This window comes from Delphinapterus leucas, chromosome 10 (genome assembly GCF_059928025.1).
Source record: "Delphinapterus leucas isolate spDelLeu-1000000601 "Yukka" chromosome 10, BTC_Dleu_Yukka2, whole genome shotgun sequence".
Lineage (NCBI taxonomy): Eukaryota > Metazoa > Chordata > Mammalia > Artiodactyla > Monodontidae > Delphinapterus > Delphinapterus leucas.
In genome coordinates, this window is record NC_143138.1 from 52,826,343 (window position 1) to 52,847,376 (window position 21,034).

At 36.8% G+C, this 21,034-nt stretch overlaps 1 protein-coding gene and 1 non-coding gene across 4 annotated transcripts in view; one reads left to right on the forward strand and one right to left on the reverse strand.

Annotated features, from left to right (window-relative positions):
* Positions 1–2,056: 2,056 nt before the first annotated feature.
* On the forward strand, positions 2,057–2,129 carry TRNAE-UUC (transfer RNA glutamic acid (anticodon UUC)). The gene has a single exon. It is a non-coding gene; the product is annotated as a tRNA-Glu (tRNA).
* Positions 2,130–11,232: 9,103 nt separating this feature from the next.
* The window catches only part of DYNC1LI1 (dynein cytoplasmic 1 light intermediate chain 1), a 41,312-nt gene continuing 31,510 nt past the window's right edge, over positions 11,233–21,034 (reverse strand). For 2 of the 3 annotated variants that reach the window (XM_089918975.1, XM_022553769.3), the window contains 8 exons: positions 19,870–19,963; positions 17,227–17,362; positions 16,528–16,639; positions 14,715–14,774; positions 14,545–14,589; positions 13,762–13,882; positions 13,321–13,476; positions 11,233–11,479 (listed from right to left, as the gene is read on the reverse strand). In XM_089918975.1, the coding sequence (XP_089775101.1) occupies positions 11,367–11,479; positions 13,321–13,476; positions 13,762–13,882; positions 14,545–14,589; positions 14,715–14,774; positions 16,528–16,639; positions 17,227–17,362; positions 19,870–19,963 (837 nt within the window). In that variant the 3' untranslated portion in view covers positions 11,233–11,366. The remainder of the gene's footprint in view (positions 11,480–13,320; positions 13,477–13,761; positions 13,883–14,544; positions 14,590–14,714; positions 14,775–16,527; positions 16,640–17,226; positions 17,363–19,869; positions 19,964–21,034) is intronic. The other variant, XM_089918974.1, reaches the window with a different exon arrangement.

A 21,034-nucleotide genomic window follows, 5' to 3' on the forward strand; every position in this document is an offset into this window, starting at 1 on the left:
GCAGGTGGCTGCTCCAGGCTCAGATATGATATCATTTATATGTGGAATATAAAAAATACAACAAACTAGTGAATATAACCAAAAATGAGGCAGACTCATAAATACAGAGAACTAATGGTTACAGGGGTTGGGGAGTGGGAGGCACAAACTTCTGGGTGTAAGATAAGCTCAAGAATACACTGTACAACATGGGGAATAGAGCCAATATTTTGTAATCACTGTTAATGGAAAGTAACCTTTAAAAATTGTATAAAAATTTTTTTAATTAAAAAAAAGATTTGGTTATCACCTTTTTTTTTTTTTTTTTTTTTTTTTTGCAGTACGCGGGCCTCTCACTATGGTGGCCTCTCCCGTTGCGGAGCACAGGCTCCGGACGCGCAGGCTCAGTGGCCATGGCTCACGGGCCCAGCCACTCCGCTGCATGTGGGATCTTCCCGGACCGGGGCACAAACCCGTGTCCCCTGCATCGGCAGGCGGACTCTCAACCACTGCGCCACCAGGGAAGCCCTCACCTATCATTTTAATAGTATTTCCCATCTGAGTAGGACTTGAAAAGACCAGAGTGCACACGCACAAAACACAGAATAATAGGAGACTAACCCAGGTAACTACTGGCAAAGTTGTAGCATTAAAGACAGAACACACTTTAACAGAAAATGTTTAGAAGAGTCACATCCTACAGGACGTCAACCAAAATTTCTGAACCAAAGCCTTGTTTTAAACTCTAAGGCAACACAGGACAAAATCAAATGACTGATTTTGGCTACTGGGTTATAATGGCAGTTCTGAGTGTGCTCAGAGGACCCCTATAGGTCTTGAGAACTTTTCTGGGATTCCATAAAGTCAAAACTATTCTCATACAACTACTAAGAGGTCATCTGCCTTTTTCACTGTGTGAACATTTGTTTGCACCGCAGGTGGAGTAAAACTGCTAGCACTCTAGCACAAGGCAAGGCAGTGGCACCAAACTGAACTTGTAGTCAGCGTATTCTTCACCACTCTACCACTCTGGGAAAATATAAAGCCAAGTTCACTTAAGAATTCCCTTGATGAAGTAAAAATTAATTTCACTAAGTTGCAACCATTTAGTACCAGATCTTCTAAAATTCTGTGTGAGGAAATGGAAGGACACGTGTACCACTTCTGCTGCTTACAGAAGTGTTTTTGTGCTATTGAGTGGTAAGCTGAACTGGCCACTTCTTCCACCAGGCTTACTTGAAAGAACTACTCGCAGCCCAACTGGTTTTTCAGATGTATTTGGCAGACATTTTCTCAGAAATAAGCTAAGTGAGCCTGTCAGTACAAGGAATAAAACTGACAGTATCTGTTACACTGATAAAAGTTGAACTTTCAAAAAATCAGAATCTTGGAAAATTTGTATCCATCACTCAGCCTGACAGTTTCCCACCACTTAATCTTTTCTAATGAGATCTGATAATAACTAAAAATATGTGATTTGGGGAGACATTTTATAATGGGACATGTCAATATTTGGAAGAACCCTGTAGTTCAGTGAACTGATATTTTCTAAATCCAGTGAATAATGTTACAAAATCACATAGGGGTAAAAATCCACTCAAAGGGCAAGAAAGACCAATGGATTCCACACTGCAATTAACCTTTAAAAAACTAACACTTGTCAAGCTTTAGTATCAGAAAAGGAAATTCACAATTATCTGGAAAAGCTATTAAAATACTCCTACTTTTTCCACCTATGTATTTGTGAGGCTGGATTTTCTTCCTGGGATTCAAATAGCACATCAGATCAGACGGAATAGAGCAGATGAGAGAACCCAGTTGTCTTCCATTAAGCCAGGCATCAGAGCTTGTAAAAATGTAAAACAACAGTACCCTTCTACATACTTTTAGTTTTGTAAAGTTGTTTCCTATAAAAAGTTACTTTAACATGTAATGGAATTAACTATTGTTATTTATAAATGAATATTTTAAAGTTTTCAGCTTTTATTTATTATATGGCAAATACAGATAAGTGACCACATTAACAATAATTCTTTGGGGTTCTTAATAAGTACAAATATAAAGGAGTCTTGGGAATTCCCTGGTGGTCCAGTGGTTAGGACTCAGCACTTTCACTGCTGAGGTCCCAGGTTCAATCCCTGGTTGGGGAACTAAGACCCCCCCCAAGCCTCGCGCAGGGGGTGGGGGAAGGAGTCTTGTGACCAACAGTTTTAAGAATCACCCATATTTGAATTTTAGAAAAAAATCTTAACCCAACATAAGACAGAAAAGAATTGTCACCAACTAATTCTAAACAGATTTTGGTGATACAATGAGATCAAGGTACTACTCTGCCCCAAACGTGTGTGTCTGTATATATTACTCTCCCTCCCTCTCTCTCTATATATATAGTCATATTTTGAGAAATTGGAAGCATCATTATTTTATGATTATTTCTCAAAGTATAACTCTATCCATATATTCTCTAATTATCTAATTGAGAAATACCTTTTAAAAATCCTTGAATTTGGGCTTCCCTGGTGGCGCAGTGGTTGGGAGTCTGCCTGCCAATGCAGGGGACACGGGTTCGTGCCCCGGTCCGGGAGGATCCCACGTGCCACGGAGCGGCTGGGCCCGTGAGCCATGGCCGCTAAGCCTGCGCGCCCGGAGCCTGTGCTCCGCAACAGGAGAGGCCACAGCAGTGAGAGGCCCGCGTAGCACTAAAATAAATAAATAAATCCTTGAATTTCATATACCTCTTCACATTAATTACTTCATGTATTTTTTATTGTATGTATGGACTACAATTTTTCCTATAAGTCTCTGAAGTGATCATGATCACAGGATAACTCTTACACATATAGTGAGAATTCCCTGATATCATTGTCTACAATCCTATTTCAGCATGGGGAACCACTATTTGATAAAGACATTAATAAGGTGCTACATGAAAGAGGAATTCCCGTATTCTGGCATTTTACCAGTTTAAAAAGCAAGTACTTTCTCTAAAACGAAAGCCCACATACGAAAACTGTAACAGATATTACCATTTGGGCTACTGTTAAGTTCCACAACAGGCCTTATAAATTGATATCTGATAGTTTTAAAGAAGCAAAACTAACAAGTATTACACCAATCTTACACAAACTGTTTGTTTTAATATTTATTTATTTATTTGGCTGAGCCGGGTGTTAGCTGTGGCATGTGGGATCTAGTTCCGTGACCAGGGATCGAACCAGTGCATTAGGAGAGCAGAGTCTTCGCCACTGGACCACCAGGGAAGTCCCACAAACTCTTTACAAAGAGGGAATACTTTCCAACTTGATTTATGATTTCAACATAATCTTGATATCAAACACTGACAAAACCATGAAAATTACAGGACAATTTTTCTCAGGAGCATGATGTAAAATCCTAATAAAATATTAGCAAACCAAATCCAGCAATATAATAAAATACATCAAGATCAAGTTAATTTCAGGGATACAAAGTTGGCTTAATATTTCTAAAAGGTAACGTAACTGATACCACTAACAGAAAAATTATCTAATAAAAAAAACATTTTATAAAATTCAACACCCATTCATAAAACTTATGATATAAAGTAACTAGGAAAGAAGAGAACTTTCTTTCTGATAGAGTATCTACAAAAAGCATGCAGCAAATACACTCAATAGTGAAATTTAAAGCTTTCATTCTGAGATGGGGAACAAGATAAAGATGCTTCCTCTCTTCGGTTCTATAGAATCCTATACTGGAGCATAGGCGTCACAAAGCAAGATAACACTAGAAAAGACTAAAACTCGTTATTTGCAGATGACATAATTATATGTAGAAAAATATAAAATAAATTACAGATGGTGCACCTTTCAATAGCTCAGCTGGGAGAGCAGAGGACTGTAGACAGGACACATGTAAAATAAACTACGGATGAACATTAACAAATGAATCTGAGTAAGGTTGCTGGATAAGATCAATATGAAAAAAGTGTATTTCTACATACCAGCAACAAAGAAAATAACATTTTAAAAGGATGCCATTTAAAACAGCATCAAAAAGGGAGTTCCCTGGTGGTCCAGTGGTTAGAACCCTGAGCTTTCACTGCTGAGAGCCCGGGTTTAATCCCCGGTCAGGGAACCAAGATCCCGAAAGCTGCACGGCGTGGCCAAAAAAATAAATAAAAAATAAAATGGCCTAAAAAAATTAGCTGGAAAAAAATCTACCAAAAGAAGGTGCAAGATGATACACTGAAAAATACAAACACTGCGAGGAGAGACTGAAGGCCTATCTAAATGGAAGGATATTCCTGTACATAGCTTGGAAGATACTGTAAATATGATAATTATCCCCAAATTGATCCATAAATTCAACCTCAATCAAAAGGCCACTTCTGGGCTTTCCTGGTGGCACAGTGGTTGAGAGTCCGCCTGCCAATGCAGGGGACATGGGTTCGTGCCCCGGTCCAGGAAGATCCCATATGCCGTGGATTGGCTGGGCCCCGTGAGCCATGGCCGCTGAGCCTGCACGTCCGGAGCCTGTGCTCCGCAACGGGAGAGGCCCGCAAACCGCAAAAAAAAAAAAAAAAAAAAAAGGCCACTTCTTTGGTGTGGCAACTGACCACTTGATTCTAAAGTTTATATGGAAATGCAAAGGGTCAAGAATAGCAAAAACAATCTTAAGGAAAAACAACAGGGGAGGGCTTAGGCTGCCAGATAAAGGCTTTTTTTTTTTTTTAACTACAGAAATTGAGACTGTAGTACTGGTACAGGGTAGAGAAACTGGCAAATGGAAAAGAACAAAAAGTCCAGAAACAGATGCATGCATAAATGGACAAATTATGACCCAGGTGACACTGCAGTTCAGAAGGATGATACCCCCCCCACCAGAGTGGTAATGAATTAATTGAACACCACACTAAAAAAAATAACAAAAACCTTTATCCCCTATTTCATACCATGCACAGAAATCAATCCCAGATGAATTGATGAATTGTAGAAAAGTAAAACAATAAAGCTTCTAGAAAAAAAAAAAACTTAGACTATCTTCATGACCTTGAGGGCAAGCAAAGACTTCTTCAAAACAGGTAAAAAAAAAAAAAAAATCAATAACCATAAAGAAAAGCTAGCAAATGGAACATTAAAATCAATTTCTATTCATCAAAAGATAGCAATGAGAGTGAAAAGGCCAAACCACACAATGAGAGAAGATATTTGCAATACGTATCTGACAAGGACTAGTATTCTGAATACGTAAAGAACGAGATAGTAAGAAAAAGTCAAATATCTCCCTATTTTTCTGAGGGGGATAAAAAAAAGAAGACTCTTAAGATTCTTAAACAGGTACTTTATAAAAGAGGATATCCAAATGGCCAATAAACATGAAACATGCTTAATTGCATTAGTTATTAAGGAAATACGATTAAAACCACAATGAGATCCTATTGTATAAATAAAAAACCTGCCAGAATGATAGACAATAGCAAGTGTATGCAAAGATGTAGAGCAACTGGAACACATATACTGCTGGTAGTAATGCGAATTCCTTTAAAAAAATTGATATGTAATTCACCCTTTTGAAGCGACGTCAAGTTTTTAGTATATTCACAAGACTGTGCACTGTATAATTCCAGAACATTTTCATCACCCTCAAAAGAAACCCTATACCTATTAGCAGTCACTCCTCATTGCCCTCTCCTCTTGCAACCACTAATTTACTTTATGTCTCAAAGCATTTGCCTATTCTGGACATTCCATATAAATGGAATCATACATTCTGACTTTTTGACTGGCTTCTTTCACTTAACATGCTTTCAAAGTACATCCACGTTGTAGCATGTATCAATACTTCACTCCTTTTTCTTTTTTGGCCACGCCGTGTGGCTTGCAGGATCCTAGTTCCCTCGGCAGTGAAGCACAGAGTCCTAACCACTAGACCACCAGGGAATTCCCATTCCTTTGTATAGCTGAAAAATACTCCATTGTATGGATATGTCACATTCTGTTTACCCATTTGTCTGCTGATGGATGTTTTGTTTGTTTCCACCTTTTAGCTATTATATATAATGCTGCTATAAACATTTGTATACAAGTTTCTGTGAGGACATACGTTCTCACTTCTGTTGGGTATATATCCAGGAGTGGAAATGCTAGGTCATGTGGTAACTATATGTTTAACCATACTGTTTTCCAAAGTGGTTGTACCATTTTACATTCCCACCAGCAATGTACAGGAGTTCTAATTTCTTCACATCTTCACCAACACTTATTTTTTATTTCAGCTGTGAAGTGGTATCTCATTGTGGCTTTGACTTGCATTTCACCAATTACTAATGATATCAAGTAACTTTTCATGTGCTTGTCATTCATATATCTCCTCTGAATTAATATCTATTCAAATACTTTGTCCATTTCAACATTGGGCTGTCTTCCTATTGTTTTAAGAGTTTTTATATATTCTGAATACTATACTCTTATCAGATATATAATTTGCAAATATTTTCTCCCAGGAATGGGACCTCTTATAACTTTGGAAAAACTTTTGCTAAACATTTAACACCTGCTAATGCTGAATATACACATAGCCTTTGAATTCAGCAACCCATGTCTACATATACACCCAACAGAGAGAACATGTTTTCCACAAGACACATTCAAGACTGTTCATAACAACACAATTAGTAACAGCAACTGGAAAACTGAAACCACCCAAACATCTTGTGGTAGGTTGACTACTGGCCCCCCAAGGATGTCCACATCCTAATCCCTGGAACCTGTGAATGCTACCTTATTTGGCAAAGGGACTCTGCAGGTGTGATTAGGATTTTGAGAGGGGGAAATTAGACTTTGGGATTCTGGTCCACCAAGTAAGGAGTTTGGAAGTCATCTCTCCATCCTAACAAGTAAAAAGCTGAACTGAAAAATCAACAATTCTTCTTAGATCTGTCAGAGGAGTGAGGTCACAGGGCCAACTGCAGTCCTTCATATTGGAGAGGCAGGCAGGTGGACACAGAGAACCACAACTTACTGAAGCAGAAACTTCCAAGCAGAAACCTCTAAGGGAGACAGTGCTGGGGTAAGAAAGCTGGAACTGTAACTGACAAATTGCTAGAGGCTCAGAGTAGACAAGTCTGAGTTTAAAACCTCCAGTTAAAAAAAAAAAAAAAAAAAAACCTCCAGTTAGAAGGGGATCCCCACTGCTTTGTGAGTTTTACCTCCTGGAGCCCTACCAGGGTCTCAAAGGGAAAATCAGAGAAAAATCCCCTGGTGCTTCCAGTAGGGGAAGGAAGAAAGTAACCGGTTTGAAATAAGTCAGAGTATTCTGTTCTTAACAAGGCCTGTCCTCAAGAGAAGCCATTTTATCAGAGCCTCCTTAATTGGGGCTTATCAGAGCCTAAACAGCCTGGTAGAAGGGAAATACCCAGCTCCAGCTCCCTCTAGCCATCCTGTCTCACCTATGGTGTATAAGGGGGCAGGGGGGATGGAGAAGCACTTATGAAGTTCACAGCCCAGGGACACAGGTTCACTGAGACCTAATCATAGGACTACAGAATGCCTCCCCTCCCCAACACCTCACCACCACAGTGCTAAAAGGTCTATTCACTGGAGTTCCTTTTACCTAGTACATCATGTCCAGCTATCAAAAGAAAGTTACAAGGCATAAGTAAAAGGCAAAAAAACACAGTTTGAAGAGACAGAGCAAGCATCAGATTCAGACACGGCAGAGATGTTGGAATTATCAGACCATGAATTTAAAACAACTCTGATTAATATGTTAAGGGCTTTAACAGAAAAAGTAGACACACCAAAACAGATGGCTAATGTAAGCAGAGAGATGGAAATTCTAAGAAATAATTCTTTTTTAAAGGTAGAGATTAAAAAAAAACTAACAAATGATGAATGCTTTCCATGGGCTCATTAGTTGATTAGACATGGCTAAGGAAAGCATCTCTGAGCTGGAGGACCTGTCAACAGAAACTTCCAAAACTAAGAAGCAAAGAGAAAAAAGACTGGGGGAGAAAAAGAGGGAACAGAATACCCAACAACTGTGAGACAACTACAAAAGTTGTAACATATACATGAAAATGCCTGAGAGAAGACAGAAAATGACAGAAAAAGTATGTGAAGCAATAATGACCGAGAATTTCCCCAAAGTTAATGTCAGATACTAAACCACAGATCCAGGAAGTTCAGAGAACACTAAGAAGGATAACCACCTCCCCAAAAGAACTACACCTAGGCATATCATATTCAAACTGCATAAAATCAAAGACTTAAAAAATCTTAAAAGAAGCCAAAGGAAAAAAACACCTATGGAGGAGCAAAGGTTAAGAATAACATCCAATTTCTTTACAGAAACCATGCAAGCAAGACGAGTGACGTGCTGAGGGAGCTTATACTGGATTACTTACGTGGGCCAAAGTGTTTAATCCCATGGATCCTGATACGCGGGAAGCAGCAGGGTCAGAGTGAGAAACAATGTGATGGAAGCAGAGAGTAGAAGATGCTATGCTGTTGGCTTTGAAGATGGAGAGGGGGCCAGGAACCAAGGAATTCAGGCAGCCTCCAGAAGCTGGAAAGGAAGGAAACAGATGCTCCCTGGAGCCTCCAAAAGAAACCAGCCCTGCTTACAGTTTAATTTAACCTAGTACAGCTGATTTTGGATTTCTGACCTCGAGAATGGTATGATAATAAAACTGTATTAAGCCACTAAAATTTGGTAAATTGTTACAGCAGCAATAGGAAACTAATATACACCCATCAATAGCATACTGCAAAAATTAGTGTATTTGCACAATGAAATACTATGGTGCAATGAGAATGGATAACTACTGCTATAGGCAACAAAATGGAGGAACCACAGAATACTAACTAAGAAGCCTGACACAAAAGAATATAAATGTAAGATTCCATTTATATAAAGCTTAAAAATAAGTAAAACTTATCTACAGCTTTGGAAGAAAGGGCAGTAGTTACTTGGTGGGTGGGAGGACTGACAAGGGGCACAAGGGAAGCGCCTGGGGTGCAAATAACGCCGTCTTTCTTGATCCTGATGCTGGTTATATGTGGTCACTTTGTGATATTTCAAACCATACACCTGTAACTTGTACACTTTTCTGTACTGTATACTTCAATAAAAAGTGCTAAAAAAACAAACAAAAAAGATTAAGTAGTTTAAAAACAAATTTCCTTGCAAAAACAGGGACAGGGCTTCCCTGGTGACACAGTGGTTGAGAGTCCGCCTGCTGATGCAGGGGACACGGGTTCGTGCCCCGGTCCGGGAAGATCCCACATGCCGCGGAGCGCCTAGGCCCGTGAGCCATGGCCGCTCAGCCTGTGCGTCCAGAGCCTGTGCTCTGCAATGCGAGAGGCCACAACAGTGAGAGGCCCTCGTACCGCAAAAAAAAAAAAAAAAAAGGGACAAAAATAGGTTTAAACACAGTAAACACAAGATTTTTGATTAGTTAAAACTGAATCCCATATAAAGTGAACAATTACAATTACTTTAGGTAACAATGTAATTCTGAGGATTTTCTAGTACATCTCCAATGTCACACAGAAAAAAAACATGAGTTGGTCTAGACATGCAAACACAGGAGACATACCAAAGTATACCATAATGCACAGTCTGCAATTCTCTTCATTAGTTTCACTTACTTCATCAAGTACTACTAGTTTAGAAAAACCGGTCTTTACAACACCAGGACTGCAGAACCCCTACCGGACTGAAGATTTTATCAATGGCATTTTTCATCTCATATTTTATTAAACAAAATGTTTTTGCAAATTAATTTTTCCATGCCCACAAACATCCTAAGTTTTTCCCACACTGAAACAAATTATAACCCTCTCATATATTTTTAGTATTTACATTCAACCATTAGGAGCCAAATACTATTATAAAACCAAACAGATTTTAAAGTTCTAATGAAAGAATTATGTTTGATAGTAGAGGTACTGTCCTCAAATATTTTGTTGAAAAAAAAATCTTTGGAATATATATTTTAAAGTTATAACAAAGACCAATGAAAAGGGTAGTAACCATTGTCCCCCAATTATCTGAAATTACACAATAGGTCAAATGTACATGTGTTCTTTAGTTGAACTTCAGTAGGAAAATCAAACTGTTCTCATGAAGGTTCCAAAACAAGGACTGAAATCTGAGTATTGAAAAGGTGGAACTATTACCAGGTGATCTCACCTGTAAGGGAGTAGCTATGTTTCAGAGCACTTGCCAAACTTTTAAAACAGCTTGTGTCCATTAAATAATGATAAAAGGCTCTATTTTTACTACTAGGAATGCTGATGTAAGATTCTGTAGTTCAAGACATGTTTATGGGGAAGATGTACTGATCAAGGTAAATTCCTTTGACAAGGCAGTGAATCTCATGTACTCGTCTCTTAGAAAGAAGATCAGAAAGCTTAATAATCCTATTAAGTCAAACACTTTAAAATACTAACAAATCTTATTCATTATCTGATAAATACAAATTTAAATATAAGAGAATGCAACAAGTTATTTCAACCTGAATGCAGAGAATAAATACTTTATTAACTGATTATAGTTGAAAGCCACAAACAAAAAAGGGGTATATTAAGGCAGAGCCATATATCTATCTATCTATCTATATATAGATATATATATAGACAGATAGATATATGTAGATATATATATATATATATATATATATATATATATATAGACAAATCCAAAGACTGTTACCTCTTTACGTTTTAACAACCTCTGCATTTTTCTTTTACACATTTTAGGCAGTGTGCTTTCTTTTCTTCTCAGTTAAAGAAACAAATCTTGACCAATATTTCTAAATCATATTTTGATGACAACTTACAGGATCATGGATTGAGACAATGACTAGTGTATGAAATGCTATCTGATCATTTTCTGAGCATATTCCATGTGTGGTGGTATATTTACGTTGGTGTGGAAAATCTGACAACTGATCTTCTTTTCCAGCAAAACTAACACATAATTTTTTTTAATGATTTTTTAATAGTCTTAATTAAAATAAGCTTGGACTTCCTTCCAAGTAAGTCGAATGCCCAAAGCATATTATTTTCTGCCCTTCTCAAACCCTCCTATATGTTTTAAGTAGCCTTTAGAATATGATCACATGGCTGTATTTCAGATCTATAAATTTGAGTTTTTCAAAATCCAAAATTACTTCCTTACGCAAAGTGGCAATGCAAATAGCAATCCTACATAGTGTAGGATAATTTTTCTTCTGTATACTTCCCTTTTATAAAATGGGCAACCACATACACAAAAAAGACATGAATTTATTAGTCCATCTGAAAAAGCACTCCAGCTCCCTAATTCCACTTTTGAAGGAGAAGGCAGAGGCAAGTTTACATTATCCCAGAAAACTGAATAAATGGCTTTATTTGGTATCTTCAAGAAGCTTCTCCTTCCGTAGGAGATGTGGGTGTTGCAGGAGAAGCTGTAACTGGTTTTCGTGCAATTCTGTCTAGTTCCGCGTGAACATCTGATAGGACAGGTTTCTGGCCTATTTAAAGAAAAAGAAACCAAGATTTAGACATAAGTCAAAATATCCTTAACACCAATGTGTCTTCATTTAACAATTGCCAACAGTTTCATTAACTTTATCTAAAACACAGTTATATAAACATCCTTAATTTAAAAATAAATTCCCTTTTTTTTTTTTTCTTTTTTGGCCTCACCACGCAACATGCAGGATCTTAGTTCCCTGACTAGGGAGCGAACCTGCACCCCCTGCAGTGGAAGCACAGTCTTAACCACTGGACCGCCAGGGAAGCCCCTAAATTCCCTCATTTTAAATTGTGGGGTCTGTTATCAAATAGAAGTAAAACTAGCACCTACCATTTAATCTCATAAAGGTATACTTTTTTAAAGGCATAGAATAAGAACAGTAAAAGAGAAAAATAGCAACAAAATTTCGGAATTTGGAAAGATGAGTGAGTGGTAATTAAATCAGCAGTACTGAGAAAGGTAATCTTCAACACTGAGAGTGTGAGAAGCCAGAAAATAACTCAATTTATACCCAGAAACCTGTAAAATGTTCAAAAATGGTAGCTGCAGGTACTTGTGAAAAAGGTGGCAAGAAGGTGTGATTTAAAAAGGAGAATGGGTTAAAAAGTCTGCTTGAAGAGCAATTATAAAAACAACAAAAGGAAAAGACTTCATCAAAATTCAAAACTTTTGTGCTTCATAGGACACTCAAGAAAGTGAAGGGATAACCAACACAGGGGGAGAAAACATTTGCAAATTCTACATCTGATAAGGGTCTAGTAAAGAGAATATATAAAAAACACTTAGAACTCAACAATAAGAGAAATAACCCGATTTTAAAATGGGCAAAGGATTTGAATAGACATTTCACCGAAGAAGATATACAAATGGTTATTAAACACATGAAAAGATTCTCAACATAATTAACTATCAGGGAAATGCAAATCAAAACCACAATGAGATACAACTTCACAGCCAAAATGATGGCTCTAACCAAAAAGATGGACAAGTGGTGATCATTTTATAATGTATAAAAATATCAAATCACTATGTTGTACACCTGAAACTAATATATTGTAAATCAATTATATTTCAATTAAAACACACACACACACACACACACACACACACACACAAATAGAGAGACATTTTGGACTTGGTTAAGCAAAACCAAAAAAAAACAAAACAACTAAAACACAAAGATGAACAATAACAACTGTTGGAAGGGATGGAGAAAAACTGGGGCCCTCATAAACTGCTGGTGGGAATGTAGAATGGTATAGCATTTTGGAAAACACTTTGGCGGTTCTTTAAAAATTTAAACATAGAGTTACCACATGACCCAGCAATTCCACTCCTAGATATATACCCAGGAGAAATGAAAACATATGTCCATCAACTGATAAATGGATAAATAAAATATGTATGCATATCCATACAATGGAATTTTTTCAGCAGTAAAAAAAACCAAAATATTGATACATATGCTACAACATGGATGAACCTCGGAAACATTATTTTAAAGAAGGCATAAACTATATGACTCCATTTATATGAAATCTCCAGATAGGCAAATACAAAGAGACAGAAAACATTGTTTGTTGCCTAGGAGGACTTCAGGGGAGGGAAGAATAACTGCTAATAGGCTGGGCGTTAGGCAAGGATAACTGCTAATAGGTTGGATGTTTCTTTTTAGTGAGAAGAAAATGTTCTAAAATTAGATTATGGTAATGGTTTACGTATGTCTGTAAATATACTAAAACTTTGAATTGTACACTTTAAATGAACAAAGTTCATGGTATGTAAATTATATCTCAATAAAGCTGTTTAAAAAAAAAAAGCTCCAGGTAACTATACCTGACTTTTTGGCAGATGGTGGTAAACCACTGCTTCCACCTCCAGCCCCACCTCCAGGGCTACCACCACCAACACCAGGGCCTCCTGGGGAACCAGTCTTTTTACTCAGCAAACTATTGAAGAAATTTGCCAGGACACCTTCACTTGTAGCTCCAGCTACAAAAAAAAAAAAGGTTAAGATAAAAAACTTGTACTCAAAGCATTCAACTTTTCTATAAATTATCATTGTAGAACTATACACAGAAAATGTTCCAAATTCAAGTTTAATCTTTTGAGGCTGGGTAACTTCTCTAATCTACTCATATATAAAACAAAATATGAGTGTTAAGAGCATAAGATAATTATTAAAAAATTAGAGAGTTATTTTTAAAAGGCAAAAGGCATTTAAAACAGATTGTTAAATGTATTGTGTTGCTTTCTCTAAGAAAGAGAGAAATGTACCTTTCATGTTTGGATCAATTTTTTTTGACCCAGCAGGGATGGGTGACACACTGGCAACATTGGACGACACAGATCTGTTTGGTGTTCGAGGGGAGCCTCCTGGGACTCTTGGCGAGGCATCCTAAGTAAAAATAGGAAAGCCATAATTACAGAACCCTGAAACTTTCAACTTCACAGAAATTATCACAAAAGGAAACTACTTTGCAACTGTCCCCCATATCTTCTACTGGTCCCTTTACGCTGCAAGCCCTGGGCAGAAGTGTTTAGCAATTGTGCCCTCATTATTAGAATACCAGAGACCCACTGCATTTTAGAATACTAACTTTCCCTTCAACGGAAAAAGAAGAACATATTGAATATGAGGTGTGGTTATGAGTATAAGCTTGGGAGTCAGATCTGGACTCCAATCTGGACTTGCATCCCATCCCACCAGCTGTAAAACCTCCGGCAAGCCATGATGTCCTCCAAAGCCTCCATTTCCCCACCAGCAAAATGGGGGACCTGTCTCATCTGGCTGTTGTGAGGATTTATAAAATAGCACATATAAATGGTTTGGCACAGTAACTCATGTGGGACAAATGTTGCAAAATAGATATTTATGATTTCAATATTCTAAAAGGGAGTGAAGTTTTATCTTTTAAAATCTCACAAATTCCAGGAGAATCCTTAATTCAAGTTTATATCAAAGCATACCCATTTGAGACAGGTATATAATTAAGAAAAAAAGAACTAAAACAATATGCACTGCATTTTAATAATTTTGTCAAAATCTGTAATACTGACCACAGGCCTTCCAGCTGCAGTTGGTGGTTGCTTTGCTAAAAGGGACTGAAAAACACACAAAACTCTAGGTTAGATACTCAGGCATGTATTGCTGTATTTTTAAAGAAAATATGTACAAGAATAGTTTAACCATTAATCATACTAAGTCTATTTCTGATGTAATTTCATACCTGTAGCTTCATAAGAAACACTTGGTCATCTTCTGCCACAATTTCCTTCTCATGCACAAACTGAAATGAGCAACGCATAAATGAGCAAGTCTCATATATTATGTTAATGTCATTCACAACTTACTCTCTAGATTAGAATAATTTTTTAAAAAAACACCAAGAATATGAACATTACCTAAACCATATTTACATGGGTGAGCTCCCCTCCCCAAGGCCCTAAGCAGAGTTGTCCAATACCTATCTGCAATAATATAAATATCCTATATCTGTGCTGTGCAATACGTTAGCCTGTAGCTACTGAGCAGCTGAAATGTGGCTACTGTAACTGAGAAACTGAATTTTTAATTTTATTTAGTTGTACTTAATTTATATTTAAAAGCTGTATGTGACTAGTAGCTACTGTATTAGACAGCACAACCTGAGAGCCACAGGCATATCAGTCATGCTTATAAAATCTGCTAAGCAACAGTTAGGTGTTTTAAAAGGGCCAATAACATCCCAGCTGAGTGAAAATCAACCTGTCCCTGGTTTCCCTGAAATAAAAACATAATGCCTCTTCTACCGGCTGAATAATAAGAAAAAAAAGGAGTTGCAAATGTCTCCTGCTCCTCCTATTTCTGTACAAGGCACGCCATAGTCTATTTTTCCACCCAGTAGCCAGAGCGATCCTTTGAAAGGTTAGGTCAGATTATATCACTCCTGTGCTCAAACTCGCCCCCCCACCCCCATCACTTTCCATCCCACTCAGCATGAAATCCAAAGTCCTGACTGCAGCCTAATGATGAGGCCTTTCTCTCCTACCACTCTGGTCCTCTGGGGCTCTTTTCCAGCCTCTCTGGCCCCCTCACACACTCCTGCCTCAGGGCATGTGCACTTCCTGCTCCCTGTGCCTTCAACATTCTCCCCTCTCATCAGAGACATGCCCTCATCATTTCTAAAACTGCAGCCCTCCCCACCTCGGTCCTCTCATTCACCCTTCCCTCACTCGGCTTCATTTCCATAGCACTGATCACCACTTGAGAGGTGGCATATATACTGATTCACTACTGCATCACCCTCCTATTCAGCACCTAGTGCCTAAACAGTGGCTCAATAAATATTTGCAAAATGAATAAAAGACAACTTAGAGCACAATTTTGCTGGTAAAAGAGAGAATGGGAAAAATTGGGTTTTTTTTTTTGATGTGTGCATTTCTTTTAACAGACATCCAAACCAAGTAACACACCAACCGATTTTTTTTTTGATTTTTCATTTGACATTACTTTTCTTATTTCTAACTACTCAATGTAAATATTTGGGTTCTTAATTAAGAACTTTATTATATGTTAAATCAAAATTACTTTTTCCCGAAACACGTTCAAATTAGCCAGTGAGAAGTACTACATGCAAACACTCATTTTTATACAACTTTTCATAAGCATCTATACTATCTAACCATAAAACACCATATACTGCTTAGCAAAATCAAGATATATAAAAGAAGAATACCTTCTGAAACGAGATTTAATAGTTATAAGAATGACATGTAACAGTAAAGACTAAAATTAAATCTAGGAACCTGGCAGCCCCTGGACAGCCGTGGGCTAGTATGAATAACTAATGACCATGAAGATGCAAGATCTGCCTAGACAGACAGAAGCCAATACAATTATTCTAACAAGGTATTCTCGGCTTTTGGTTGAGCTCTAGGTTGTAAAGTACACAAATTGATAGAAAAGGACCCCCCTTACCTTTCTACCTACAATCTTAAAATTATGGACTTCCCCCTCAGTTTAAAAGCCTAAATATTAAGACTATATACTAAAACTGTTACCTTTCGGACAGGTGGTTTAGTTATGATGTCTTCAAAATTATCTTCTGCTTTTAACATTTGAAAATTTTCATGTAATATTCCTATCTTCTTATCATTATCCCACCCTGCTGGACTAGAAAGAAATGCACATGACAAATTCTCAAGCGTTTATATAGTCATTCTTTCATTCAATCCATGACCATATTAAGGGGAATATTTTTATGAAGTTAAATTTGACCAATTACGGAAAATTAATCAGTTTTATTATAATACTCAAGTTTACTAATTTCTACTTAAAATTATTATCAATCTTCCTGATTTTAAAACTGTCATTACAGGTTTCTTGGGGAGAAGGTGGTAATTATTTTTACCTCCCAATTTATTCAGATAACTTTTCAAAGCATGTCTAGATTATACATTGGGTCCTTTATGTATCATAACCAATTAGTGAGTAGATACATTGATATATGCACCCAATAGATAGTTTAGTTATAATAGCAAGCCTTTCAAAAGGGTTCAGGCCAGCAGTAAAACTAAAAGGCAAAGATAAATAAATCAAGGCGGGTTATACATAAAACCATCTAGGAACAGATTCTCACCTACTCATCATGGAAAAGTCTACTGGTCTCACTTCAAATGAAAATGAGATGATGAGGATGATGCACCATTGAACTGGAGCAACAACACATGATAAAACAATACATTTAAGAGTATACTTACATAAATACTGCATCTTTTTCCACAACAATAGCAGGAATCTTATAGGGAAATCCATAGAGTTTCTGAACAATGTATTTATATACTAAATCTATATTTTTGTTTTCTTTTACTGAAGTGTAAATAAGTGCTGCACCATCTGAACGAACACCGTTAAAGAAATTTTTGGACAAACTCTATCAACAGGTACCATAAAATTTTGTGTTCTCAGCTTAGCATTTATACATATTGGTTTCAAAAATAATTTCCAAAGGTATAATTACATGGTAATCAAGACTTTCAAAACTATAAAATACTTATATACAGGCTAAGATGCAAATAAAACTATCTCTACATAAGTGATTTAACTTAGGAGGGCAAAAATCTCATTAGCCAAGAAAGTAAAGGTAAATTTAATAACTGACACCACTACTACCTCTACATTTAAAGCATATGAAGAGGCAATTTATTTTTGTCTTTAACCTTCCTAAACTTCATGAAGGAGGGATATTATTTATCAAAAGCTGTTTTGCCTTTTCAACAAAAGTGGTTTGCACTAATGTCTCTTATAGTTTTTACTAGTCCAGGAATTAGGACTTTGGGGAGAAAGCTCAGGAGATCCACTGAACAGAGAAGATGAACCATCAAGAACCATCAGGAAGCTTTCAGGAACAATCCAAGGCAAAAGTAGACTTCATGACCAAAATGCTAGCACTAGCCATTGGGTCTCAAGAGAGATGGTGACTCAGGCCAAGAGGAAATGATGAGAATAGTCTAACTTCTGAATTAGGATACTCGTATTTTCTAGGAAACAAACCAAGGCTTATGAACCTTAAAATGGTATTGGCTAAATACTACTTGTCATAATACTTAATTTGGTAGAAACAAACATCATAATCTTAAGTAAATGCTTAATTGTGTGAACTTTTCATGAATGATCTTTCTCACGAGAGCCAATTTATAATTTGGAAGATTTACACAGCTGGAAAATTTACAATGCGATTAAAATTTTTTAATTTTTAAAATACAGATGATTTTGAATTGTCCTCACTGACACACACACACCCCTCTCACTATCTTTTTTTTTTTTTTTTTTTTTTATTTATTTTTGGCTGTGTTGGGTCTTTGTCGTTGCATACAGGCTTTCTCTAGTTGCGGTGAGCCGGGGGCTACTCTTCATTGCAGTGCACAGGCTTCTCACTGCAGTGGCCTCTCTTGTTGCAGAACATGGGCTCTATGCGCATGGGCTTCAGCAGTTGTGGCTCACAGGCTCTAGAGTGCAGGCTCAGTAGTTGTGGCGCACGGGCTTAGTTGCTCCACGGCATTTGGGATCTTCCTGGCGGGGCTCGAACCCGTGTCCCCTGCATTGGCAGGCAGATTCTTAACCACTGCGCCACCAGGGCAGCCCCCCTCTCACTCTCTTGAAGTGATTTCTTGTTTTGTATTGTTTTAAAATCAACCAGCTCTACTAAAGGTCTGTAATTATTGTAGTGGACAGTCTCCTTCCTGATTACATCTCTATATGTACATTTCCAAGTGTAGCTTTAAATAAATGTTTAAAGAGACTATTTGTTCTCAAATTTTCTAATCTGCAAAGATAACAAAAAAGGCTATCAACACCTACTTCAATTACTTCTTTCTGTTTTCTTTTGCAGACAAATGCCCTTTAATTCAATCCAACTAACCATTATGTGACATGAGAAGAGAAAGTGCCATGGAGGACAAAGTACTGAAGGAAAAAGGGAAAAGGGAAACTCCCAGTGTCAAGTGATCTTATTCATTATTCAACGAGGCTCTTGCCAAGTGGTCCTTAAATTAAACGTCCATTAATGACGATGAAAAACTACAGATACTATAAACGTGTGTACATTACTTATTCCTGTCTACTCCTGCTATCTATCATTTCTTCACTTTTCAGACCCAAAAGCTTTGATTGGTGAATGCAAATGCAAAACATCTGATCCAAGGGGGCAAGTGAGAACACCTCTCTTCGGTGCTCTCAAGCTGTCTGAAGTTTTCAACACGAAATTCTCTTAAAAGCATTCACTCATTTTATCCTTTGTTTAGTTGTAAATGTTACTCACTGGCTCATATAATCCTTGCAACCTAGACTACACAAGATTCCTTATGCTAGGTTTTTTAACCTTGTGATCATCAGAATTACCCAGAAAAGCTTTTTTAAAATTCAGCATAGATTCTCCAGCCTCCCCTTGGAATGTTCCAATTCAGTAAGTCTTAGATGAGCACAGCCAGATTTAAAAACCACTGCATTAGACTATAGTGGAGATAACATAGTAAACAAATTAAAAACAAGAACACACAAACCCAAATATTGATCTTTCCCTACCACCCACCCCCAAGAAATGAATACCAGTTTTCTGCAAGAATGTTTTCAATGCCAACTCATTAGAATTTTCTACATAAGTCTGATCATTATTTTTCTTAATCACAGTAGTTTAAAAACAGCAAATCAAAGTTACATATTTCAATACTTGCTTTTATATCTCAAAATACCTAGATATAAATGATTTGGGAATTGAAATTTCCAACCAGAGGCAGGAGGAAAAAAGTTTATGGAATTTCTGAAGTCATCGATTTATTCCTTTACTTAAACAAACAAGCAAACAGCTAAGGAACACTGCACCAATCAATGTATTAAAAGGATACACTGTAAACAAAACTTCCGGATATGAGACTGAATAAAATCGAAATGCTCATCTCTGTAGTCATGTTCTTTCTCCAACACACTAATGGCATCACACTAATGAGTTAAAATAATTTTAAAAACAATATTAACTTTAAATAATAATATAATGATTTAAACAGTTCAATGTTGGGTGAGGGATTATCACAAAACTACCACTCTGATACAGTGACTGAATCAGTAGAACCTAGAATATTAATTACTCCTATACGTCTAGAGACTTTTAGTTGGAGTCGTAAGACTAATGAATACTTTTATTTCTTTAAAAAGCTCTGATTTCTATGATATATTGAATGCGATGAGAACACCAAAGAGAAAGTTTTAGTACATAAAGGAATGAAGAATAACAGGACAAGCTTATAATGGGCGGTCATACTTGCTAACTCAACGACTTATGTCCTAGAACAAAGTTTTTAAGATCTAAAATCTATTCTAGTTCTATAAAACACTCTGTATATCCAGGGAGTCTGCACCTCTCACTATTTCCCCTTTGTTCCTCTGCTTATTTGATAGCTCTTAATTGACCTTTATTTCTTTTCTGGTGCTTTTATTCACTCTCACTTCAACTTCACCAACAGCAAAAAAGGGGAATTACAGGCTATTTCTGAAATGTCACCTGTACAATCAATGAAACAATTCTGAATTCTGCTTGCTACAAAAAAAAATGTTAGGAAAAAAATTAAGGCATGTTCAGACATCATGATATCCAAATAACTTCATCAAAACTTTTGTGAATTGAAGGTTATGAAATTTAAAAATAAACAATGTCCATCATACCTAATATTAGTTTGGGGGCAAATTTGATGTCATTTTTTTTGATATGTAATTTTTTGTTATGCATATATATAACATAGGACAGTCTCCTTAAATAAACATGATATAGCATACTGTCTATGTTATAGAACACTGAGAGTAATTATTTCAAAGTATTAAAGATACTTATTATATTGTTGACTTATGACATTTTTGGTGAAGCATGACAGTTTAGTAAACTTTTTAAAACATTTTTAACTGAAATATGAGGATCTGGCAAGAAACCTAGTCTCTCTGTCTCAATTTCAAGCGTCTTTAAACTGAGTTGAACAACCATTCTTCATCTATCCTGAGACACACATTCCCCCATCCCCC